The sequence below is a fragment of the Rhinatrema bivittatum genome, chromosome 3, assembly GCF_901001135.1.
Source record: "Rhinatrema bivittatum chromosome 3, aRhiBiv1.1, whole genome shotgun sequence".
NCBI classification, from domain to species: Eukaryota; Metazoa; Chordata; class Amphibia; order Gymnophiona; family Rhinatrematidae; genus Rhinatrema; species Rhinatrema bivittatum.
Window position 1 is genome coordinate 300,182,980 of NC_042617.1, and position 10,686 is coordinate 300,193,665.

Below are 10,686 nucleotides of genomic sequence, written 5' to 3' on the forward strand. Positions count from 1 at the left end.
CTCCAAGTATATAACCTTTATAATCCTGATAAAAAATTTACTCTTTGGATCCATATTGTTGGGTTTTGAGTATACTGAATTTTACCTAATCGTTTTGTAAGTGCATTTTGTGCACTTACAAAACGATTAATTGCTAATAGTGTTGGTGAGCATCTGCTGACTCTCTACTGTTAGTCATGAGCACTCCCGCATTCATTTTACCTTTTATATTACATTTGTCCATCATGAAGTATCCTTAATTGTTTTTCTCAATGAAAACACAACAGCACAATATTAATTTCACATGCAGTTTAATGTAAGATACACAAACCAGGAAAGAACCGGCAGTCCAAGGGGATGTTATATACACCGCTAGACCAGCAAATATTTCCCTCACATGCAGTTTGCAAAACAGGTAATATTTTATATTGTTTAACTACAGACATGGCACACACAAAAGTGTATGATGATCAGCTTGTCCAATATATAAGTAGAAGACCAGTGGGTGGAATGAAATGGTCTAATTTTGGTATGAAATAAAATTTAAAAGAATGTAAGAAATAAATTGATGTCCTAAAGAATGATTGTTGGTTTTGCAGAAACACGGGTAACTATTTTGAAAAAGGTTTCAGCCATGTTAGCAAACTTTTTTTTTTTTTTTTTTTTAAATAGAGGCCAGTAAGCCTATTGCTAACCAATTAGATAGGTAAACAGAGTTTAATACATTTAGAACAAAATATTGCAATCCTTGGTGTTGAAAATAGAAAGAACCTTAGAGGAAAGTGAGCAGAAATAAGGGGAACAGTTATTTCAGGAGCCTATAGTGCACTATCTACTGACAGCTGTGGGCATGTGGGCATTTAGAAGTGAGGAAGGAATTCAGGGATGCAGTGACTTTTATGTATCATTTCTCGACATAGATTATTTCTTACTTTCTCTCTCTCAAGGTCAGAAGTTGGTCAGTGTTGAGAAATTCATGGGTTACTTGTTTTACAGACTAACAGGAATAGGAGCCATCAGTGACTTAAAAACTACTGGTAGAGCTTCTCTTGAAAGGAGAGATATGAAAAGGGATTTCAAGATTTGGGAAGAAAGAACACTAACACTATCAGCAGGCAGTGAAGCTTTTCTGTCATTCAAGAGCAGGTGACTTTTTGTTTAATATGATTTTTTGGTTGTAGAAGATGAAGAGAAGGCCATCCTGGAGGAGTGACTGCTTGTTCCTCCACTGCTTCCATAGGCATATCCGCCCCCACCACTCATTCCTCCAACATAACCACTTTGTCCTCCATGACCTTGTCCTCCATGACTTTGTCCTCCATGACCATGCCCTCCATAGCCTTGTCCTCCATGACCATGCCCTCCATGGCCTTGTCCTCCATGACCATGCCCTCCATAGCCTTGTCCTCCATGACCATGCCCTCCATAGCCTTGTCCTCCATGGTCTTGTCCTCCAAAGCCTTGTCCTCCATGGCCTTGTCCTCCATGGCCTTGTCCTCCATGGCCTTGACCTCCAAAGCCTTGACCTCCAAAGCCTTGACCTCCAAAGCCTTGTCCTTCATGGCCTTGTCCTCCCCCAAATGAAGAGCTTCCACCCACCACCGCTGCAGGAAAAAAAGCATTGCGTGAGTTTTGCTCCAGGGCATGCATCCTATTTTCATAAACAGCCTATAGATACAGAGTGGACTATCATAATAGGTAAGAAACAAGCATAGCATGTTACAGAGCAAGTGAGTGCTCCTGATACTTACAGATGCTCACAGTGCTGGTAGTGTCTCCAGACATTCTGCAGTGGAAACAAACAGGTCACATAGGTAGAACATATGATAAGGCAGTTCTGTACATTTTACACCTGAGCAGTAAAGAAGACATAGCCTCTCAGGGTCTTCAGCCTACATTACTTTTCTGTACACCAGTATAATAGTTGACTCTAGAATAGATGATGCAAAATGGACTGGAACATTTCCAGTTATTTCCCATGTGCATCAAATTAGAATTTTGAAGTTGGCAACAGATAAAAGTGTCAGGCTTATCTATCTGCTCATTTTCTCCAGTTTCTGCAGTACTATAGACCACCAATTGTCCACAGACTTTAACGGTATTTATCCCACTGAAAATTATCCTCTATGCTTGCTCTGTGCAATTTTGGATTCCTCTAGTGGGATTGCTGTTCTCAGCATCCATCACCTTTTCTGTGAAGAAACGAATCCTTAAGCTTCTCTTAAATCTAACTTCCTCCAGTATCTATATTGTGATACAGATAATTACTTCTTATCTGAGTTTACAAGTGATTGCCAATTATATCATTATAAAATCATGTCAGGTTTAGTACCCAGTTAAGTACATACCATCTTATACAATAATGTAGCACACAAACCTGCTCTCTTCGCCTTCCAGCATGCATTTGTACATTTTAATCTCAACATCCAGGGACACCTTGCCAGCCATGTTTTCCTGCATCTCCTTCTGTTGGAGTGCCAGGTCCTCCTTCGCCTTCTGGAGGGCGGCCTCCAGTTCAGCCAGTTTTGCCTTAGCATCATTCACTGCAGCCTCCCCCCGTTCTTCGGCCTCCTTGATAGCTTTATGTAGAGCATCAATCTTTAACAAAATAATTCATTTTATAACTCCATGGGGTTTTATTTGGATTTATTTAACAACATGTAAAGAAATTTAAGGCCTATAAGTTACTTCTCATAACACAAAACGATGGATATTGTGCAGATAAAATAAATAGACTTCTTTCACATTTATGTACTACTTACTCTAAATATTGATTTCATTCTATTCATAACAGTAAAGATATTAATATAGAATATCTTACGTTTTTACTGATGACTTCTTCATACAAGCTCCTAAAAGACTTTACATTTCCTCATCATCAAGTCAAGCACTCTCCAATATTGTGACATAATTTTTCTTTATTTTTCCATTACATTTTTATTAAGCTCACAAAAACTATGTAACAATCAAATATATATCACAATCATCATTTTCCAAAGCTTTTATACAGAATGCCTATTGCCCTGCCCTCCCCAGCTATGAAACATCTTTAATAAGGATAGATCAAAGTCCTTCATGTAAAATCCAAGGGTTTACCTCTGAAAATAATATTAACATTAGCACTTAATTTAATAAACTCCAGTTATATTATAGAAAACAGTTATATAGTAACCTTACTGTTGTGAGACCAACTAGCAAAAGAATGCCAAACCTTTTCAAATGTACTTAAAGATTTCCTTCGGATTGCAATCAACTTATTTAAACAATAAATCTTATTTAGTTTTTGCATGACTTTCTCCAATCGAGGAGTTTCTCTCTGCCGCCAATTAAGAGACATTTCACATCGGGCCACAAGGCAATTTGATGAATTATTTCTGCTCAGAGAGAAATTGTAAATCAGGGATACCAAGAAAGACCAGTTTAGGTGTATAGTTTTCAGTTGTTTGGGCAAAAATGTAGATTAGATTTGGCGTCTAATCTACCTTTTTGCCCAAATGGCTTTCTTAGATAGCCTACCCTCTTGCTTTATTAGTTTTCAGTTGTTCCAGAACTATGTGGGTCCAACTAAATATGGTATCCTAAAGTGGTATAATATATGAGTAGTCCCACCAAATATGATAGAATGAATCCTTACCTATACATACTCTCCAGCATAAGTCTGACACTTGAGGAAACGTTTTATGCAACTTAATTGGAGTCAGGTACCAACATATGAGGATTTTATACCCCTTTTCTAAAAGGACTGTACAAACTGAACCTTTGCTAATAGATTGAAAGGACAGATCCCACTCCAAACACAAATCAGACTCCCATGCCCTTTCTTTAAGATCCTGGTTAAGATGAGCATATATTTTAGATCTCACACCCTTACTCTTATCAGACCGTGACCTGATTTTTCTGATCTAAGGTCTCCAGTTTCAATTTCAAATAGACAAATTCTAGGTTTCCAATTATGAATTCTACCACTCAGCTAAAGAAGCTCTCCCAGAGGAGATATATGAGATTCCTTCTATCCATCTCTCTTTACTTCACCTCAGTGCAATGTCATTAAAGCTATAGCACTGAACATTTCTAGAACTGTTCTATGGAATATACCGTACTATCTCATGTAGAATACATGTAGATATGCAATGTTGATAATATATGCAGATCTAGTTTTTTTCTAAACTTCTAGATGAAGTCTCTACTCAATAGGTCAAATCCAACATACCCAATGATGGTCAGAAGAAGAAAACTGAGCGTGGTCATAGCTGTCTTGTGCTTGAAAATTTTCAGAAAGCTAAATTTGACAATCCATTTGACTATGATTCTATAAATATGTTAGGGTGGTTTAATTGTAGATTATGGTAACCTAGATTTCTCCAACATTTGGAGTGGACAACTGGTTCCATTTCTGCTGGTCAGGCTGAACTAGCACTGGCTTTATTCCATTGCATGCATTAAGATGTGGTTCTGATTTTCCATGCACATAGTGGAATAAAACAAGAACAGGATCATCCTGAGTAGCAGAAATGGTACCAGTTGGCAACCTCACCAAAATTTCAATAGTGAAACCATAAGTTGCTTGAGATAGATATGGGGGAGGGTAAGGAAATGGCGGACTTTATGCCATGTGGTACTTCCAAGTGGTAAGAAAATCTTTTACAGTATAAATAAATTCTAGCACTGTCAAGGGAAAAGCAAGCGAAGTGGAAGTTGACCTTACAATCTAGATAATTCTGAAGATCCATGGAAACCCTACCTGCTTCCTTAAGTTGTCGATGTCAGACTTTAACTTCTGTGACGAGCGGTTCAGGTCTGCAATCTCATTCTTTGTGTTCCTCAAGTTATCCCCATGTTGGCCAGCAGCCTGCTGGAGCTCATTGAACTGATAACCACAAAGCAAAAATATTAGACAACTGTTGTAGCCTGTAGGAAAAAACAAATGTCATTTATTGCTGGACAGCAGTAATTCATAGTTGACTATCTTTGCTAATATGTAACTTCTTCTGGACAGGATATTAATTTACCAGTAAATGCTTTTATCATAAATTCAAATTTGTTGATAGACATATTTTTGGAACTTTATTTCTTTTCATGGAAAAAACATTTACATGTATGTTGAACACATGATAGCAGGTACACAAAAGGGTTGAACTGGTGCACCAATCTATCTTTTTTATTCCATGGTAGTTTTTCAAAAAATAGATTCCTATGCAAAAACTGAGATCTTTAGGCTCTTTCGGTACAGCTGTTGATTACTGTTGGACTTTCATGTCATAGAAATATAGAATCTGATGGCTGATGAAAACCACAAGGCCCATCTAGTCTCTGCCCATTTTCCCTAACTGTTTATCCTAATAGTTGGGACAATCACACAAAAAAATGGATAAGGAAGTCTAGGATGAGTCTTTCAGGATATGACATCATCATAATATGCCTTCCAATAGGCTTTGTCATGACCTTTACATGCAATTGCTATGGACTTTATCATTGTAGGAGCTGTGCTAAAGATCATTAAAATTTCTTCTAGTTTACGTCTTATTAGATCTATGTTCATTTTTGATATATATATATATATATATATTGTACAACTGTTTCATTTACAAACTTTACCTATGCCTTCTCTCCTAATCCACCACAGATTATTATGATGCTGAAAAATGCAAGTAATATGGTAGAGCTCAGAGGTTCCCAAACCTGTCAATTTGCATGCACTAGTTCCACAGCATACAAATTTTCTCTCATGCATATTCATTGTGGATATCCTGAAAACCTGACTGGATGGGGGGTCCTCCAGGACAGGTTTGAGATCCTCTGGTAGATCTTTACAAACTTCTCAGATATGTGCTTGTCATTGAGGCCAATCAAAGATGAATCTTAACAATAGATTACACTGAAGCAGGCCTCGAGGTGACATTTTAGTATATAGTCATGGTAAAAATGTTTTTAGTTACCCAAAGAACAAAATATCCTGTCATGCAATTTAAGAAAAATCACAAATGTAAAATATAAAATGAAAAGTATATTTAGTAACATTTAAGCTACAAGGAAATAAGATGTTGTGATTCTGGCAGGCACCTTCTTCAAAAACATCAGATTGGATTATAGATTAAAAATTGCTACTTGGAAATGTCTTCCATGCCTGAGATGTTTCTCTTTTAAAAAGGTCTGGATTCTACAAAACTCATTTTTGCGCTGTGGATTTTCTATGCTAAGTTGAAATTGTGTTGTAGCTTTGCCTTATTTCTGGAACAAGGCCTTTGTTGCTGCAGTGTAGTCCATACTTAACAGTTTTTACAAGTCTTTCAGATTACCTTGGTATGTCAGGTTCTCCCCAGCTCAAGAAACTGTTTGTGTGTGTATTTATATAATTTTTTTTTTTTATAACACAATACTAGGCCCTTGAGCAATATGAGCATACAGTCTGCTCTGGCTACTTGATCACGCACCTGGTTTGCATAAGAAGTCTCACTTTCGTGTTTGCTCTTGTTGGCGATCTCTTCATAACAAGCTCTGACTTCAGAAATTATACTGTCCATGTCCAGGTGTCGGTTATTGTCCATACTCAGGATAACAGAGGTATCTGAGAGCCCTCCTTGCACACCAGAAATCTCCTGCAAGTGATGCAATTCACCAGTTACTGAAATGGTTGAATGTGCCCTTTTCTTTCTGACTTCCCCACTTGCAAACCAGAAACTCATTTTCATTACAAATCTTTTCACAGCTGGAATATTCTCTACATGAAAAATGTTTGTAAAGGAACCAGATTCCAAATCCAAAACATGATATTCATGGGCTGCGGGTAGATACCGTTTTCTGAAGACAATTGACATCCGGAATCTTACTGTAGATTCAAACTTTAATTGCTTGAGGCCAGTCTAGCATGCTCTCGACATACTCCCTATCATAAAAGCCAGAGAATTTGTCCTAGTGGACTTTTTGTGTTGTAAGGCCTAGGCTATAAAGCACAAACTGAACTGAAGGAAAACTTACTTTGTATATGGTATACATCATTCCTGACCTTACCTAGTGCTGGCAAAATCACTGCCTATCAGTCTCAGTGTAATAAACCAATTTATAGTTTTCCCAAAATAAATGTAAAACTGAAACTATATTAACTTCTTTTCTCATACAAATGAAAATGTGCTTTGAAAGTTATCATAAATTCCCTATTCACTGGTGAAAGCCTTTAAGTTCCTTGCTTGAAAATAGGATGTAAAGAATGTGCCAGATGGGCCATGCTTGAATGAAAAACACAATTACCTTCTCATGGAGACTTCTCAGGAAATTGATATTACTTGTTAGACCATCGATCCTGGCCTCCAGCTCCACCTTTTGCATGTAAACACCATCCACATCCTGAAAAAAAAAAGTGGTCAGCATGATGCAGCCCTGCTCCAAGATAGCAAGGTGCCTGTTTTAAATCAGGGAATGTAATTACAGCAGTGTGGGAGTGTTCCTATGTACTGGATATAGTGCAGTATGCTAAATATTCTAAAGCAGTGGTTCTCAAACTGTGGTCCACGGACCCACAGTGGTCCATGAGGCCATCACAGGCGGTCCCGCTGGACACAGAAAAGGGCATAAAACCCTCCGAGTTTCTTTATGAAGCTAATCCTTGGCAGCCAGAAATTAATCTTTACCAGCCAAAAGAAACAGGAGGCATAAGGACAGGGTCAGTAGCAGCAGGGCAGGCCTAAAAGCAGGTGTTGCTGTAGTGGTAGGATGAGTGCAGCTGGAAACCTCTTCAGCCCTGGGGGTGGGATCGGTCTGCCTGCTTGGGCCCAATGTAGCTGGAGCCATTGAGGGATGAAAGGCAAGAGCAGCAGTGGGGATGGCAGCAGCACATGGGGGACTGGAGGTCAACAGGTCATAGACAGAGACTAATGGTACTGCTGCTGGTGGCGGTAGTGAGGAGGAGAGAGAGTGCAAGGACAAAACGATGAGGAGGGAGGAGGCATAGGGCTAGGAAATGGAAGGGTGATGGGGCTAGGGAGAGCATGGGGAGAGAGAGAGAGGACTAGTTGGAGATAAGCTGAGGAGGAAGGCGCAGAGACACAAAAGCAGTGTGGGGATGGCCTGGGGCTTTCCAAAGTTTGTGTATGTTCATAAGGGTTCTGCACAGTCAAAAAGGTTGGGAATCCCTGTCGCAAAAGGGAATTAGCCACATCACTCACCTTCTTGAGAAGCACAAAGTCATTCTCTGCAGCTACGCGCTTATTGGTCATATCCTCATATCTGTTTGGATTAAGAAGAGAGAGTATTTAATTTCCAGTGGCCCAGTCTAATGATGGGGCTAGTCAGTAAACTAGACAAGCACAGGGATGCACATGGGTTTCTATTTGAATCTAAGGAGTTAGGACGTTCTGTTTCCTCCATTAGGCACATATCACCTCCTCTAGCACATATTTTTATAATATGCACATCAATACAACACAGTGAACAAACCACCTGGTCACCATAAGAAAAAATAATTCTGTTTTTTTTTCTATACCTGCTTGTACTCCATAAGCAACCATTCTGCCTAGCTAGTTAAATGCAGAACATGTTAATACAATGCAGAATGTGTGACTTGCTTTCACAAGGCGGCATATTGCTTTATAAATCCACCAAAGCATGCTTAGATATTTCTGTACATTTTAAGCATGATTTCTAAAAATAATAATAGTCTTTGCAAATGTGAAATACATAAGCAGCTTTCAGCAATCTTGCTATCACCAAACTCTATAACACGCTATCCATTGCAATCAGACATACAGACTGTCACAAAGCAGTTGTCCAACAGAAGTATAATGACATGGCTATGATATGGTATATGATAGTTAATACCATCTTCTACTTTTTATACTATTTGCTGTATTATGACATACTTGTTCCTGTTATCCTCAACGCGATCTTGCGAAGTCTTCAGTTCTGAATTCAGTTGATTTTGTTCACCTTTTAGACTATCCCTATTCTTGGTCAAATGGGTAATATATGCTTTAAAGAAGGGCTCAAGATTGTCTTTTGTTGAACCACCCTGCTGAGAGGTGGGTCCTTGCAACATTTCCCATTTCGTCTCCAGCACCTTATTCTGTTGCTCGAGGAATCGAACCTGCAAACCGCCATTGTCACATTATCAGTAGCAGCACTGACAGCAAATTGCATTCTTGGAACAGAAAATTGAAACTCTTGTCACACTTCAAAATGTGCAAGATTTTGGTAGCCCTATTGGTTCTGGAGAAAAGAGAAAGGAGTTTTCCCAAGATGCTGTTGCACTAACTTGAGCTTTTGAGACTATATAGGCCCTTTAGCTCTCTGAAGATGGAACATCATTACTGGATACTCCTTTATATGGTTCTAATAAAAGGTACCACAGCCTGCAAAAAATTCACTCTTTAAAGGGCAAAGAAAATCTTACCTGCCAATTCAAACTTCCCTGACCTATGCATATCTCTTGCATAGGGTCAGACATGAGATAGACAAAGGCTTATCAGATTTGCTGATTTATCTTTTTCTGTCACTTGTGTGGAAGATACTTACCAGCTATTTGAGTTTAAATCATCCGCTTTACAGTTTTGAAATGCAATGAAGAAATATGAGGGACAGCTCATTATTACAAAATTATTTTATGGAACGAATATGTCCAGAAAATACATGACAATAATACAGTTCAGTACTCCAATACCAATGATGATTAATGCTTGACTCTTACCTTGTCAATGAAGGTGGCAAATTTGTTGTTCAGGATCTTAATCTGCTCCCTCTCCTCTATTCGCACTTTTTGGATTTCTGGATCAATCTCCACTTTGAGTGGTGTCAGGAGACTTTGGTCGATGGTAACTGGTTGGATTCCGCCAGGCGGGCACACAGGAAAGCCAGGACCACCGGGAACTGGTCCACCAGCACCTGCTGCCCCACCACCAAAGCCCCCACCTGCACCGAAGCCCCCACCAGCACCGAAGCCCCCACCAGCACCTGCTGCCCCACCACCAAAGCCTCCACCTGGACCAAAGCCCCCACCAGCACCGAAGCCCCCACCAGCACCGAAGCCCCCACCAGCACCTGCTGCCCCACCACCAAAGCCTCCACCTGGACCAAAGCCCCCACCAGCACCGAAGCCCCCACCAGCACCGAAGCCTCCCCCAGCCATTGCACCTCCTCCACCATGCATACTGCTTGTGCTGATGGAAATCGCTCTGGTTCCACCTAGGCTTCTGGTTCCACTTAGGCTTCTGTTGCCAAAGCTGGCATGTTTTCCAACTCGGGAGCCGGCGCCAAAGCTCATTTTGCCCCCAGCAGCTCTTCCACCAGCAGAGAAAGAGCTAAAGCCACCTCCACAAGCATTTTGGCCTCTGCTGCCTCCGCCAAATGAGTGTCCACTCTGACCGTGGCTCTGACTATGTCTCATGCTCTGACTCTGCCTCAGGCTCATCTTGGTTAGTGTGGAGTGGAAACTGGAAAATGAAGAAGATATAAGGAGAGCTATGATATAAAGAGAAGATCAAAGCATGAAGGAGATTGAACCCCTCTGAATTGGGAGCTCAGCTTCACCTTTTTATCTGCTTACTGATCTGGGCTTGGTTACATGGGAGTAAAGAATCAACCAATTTACTGCAATCATGGGCATGGCATGCCTGGCAGGGACTCATCTTGTTCAATCTGCTTAACTAATCACACCTATGAATTACAAATAGAGAAATGTTACTTTGTTTGGGGACTTCGTTTCATAACTATTTTGGTGCA

At 39.9% G+C, this 10,686-nt stretch overlaps 1 protein-coding gene across 2 annotated transcripts; it reads right to left on the reverse strand.

Annotated features, from left to right (window-relative positions):
* Positions 1–275: 275 nt before the first annotated feature.
* Positions 276–10,486, reverse strand: LOC115087630 (keratin, type II cytoskeletal 4-like). 2 transcript variants are annotated; one of them, XM_029595041.1, is made up of 10 exons: positions 9,919–10,486; positions 9,656–9,849; positions 8,832–9,055; positions 8,139–8,199; positions 7,225–7,320; positions 6,411–6,575; positions 4,721–4,846; positions 2,357–2,577; positions 1,731–1,765; positions 276–1,583 (listed from the first exon to the last, which is right to left on the reverse strand). In XM_029595041.1, the coding sequence occupies exons 1-10, from the start codon at positions 10,373–10,375 to the stop codon at positions 1,138–1,140; spliced, it is 2,025 nt and encodes a 674-aa protein (XP_029450901.1). In that variant the 5' UTR covers positions 10,376–10,486; the 3' UTR covers positions 276–1,137. The 2 variants fall into 2 exon arrangements, with proteins under 2 accessions (XP_029450901.1, XP_029450900.1); XM_029595040.1 differs by having other exon boundaries at positions 9,656–10,486.
* Between the last annotated feature and the right edge of the window lie 200 nt (positions 10,487–10,686).

Excerpts from the sequence above, each read along its gene's own strand:
- LOC115087630 (XM_029595040.1), bottom strand. The coding sequence starts at position 10,375 with ATGAGCCTGAGGCAGAGTCAGAGCATGAGACATAGTCAGAGCCACGGT. Across the intron at positions 9,056-9,655 it reads TTGCCACCTTCATTGACAAG|GTTCGATTCCTCGAGCAACA; the intron begins GTAAGAGTCAAG and ends GGCGGTTTGCAG. Across the intron at positions 1,584-1,730 it reads TACCAGCACTGTGAGCATCT|CGGTGGTGGGTGGAAGCTCT; the intron begins GTAAGTATCAGG and ends TTTTTCCTGCAG.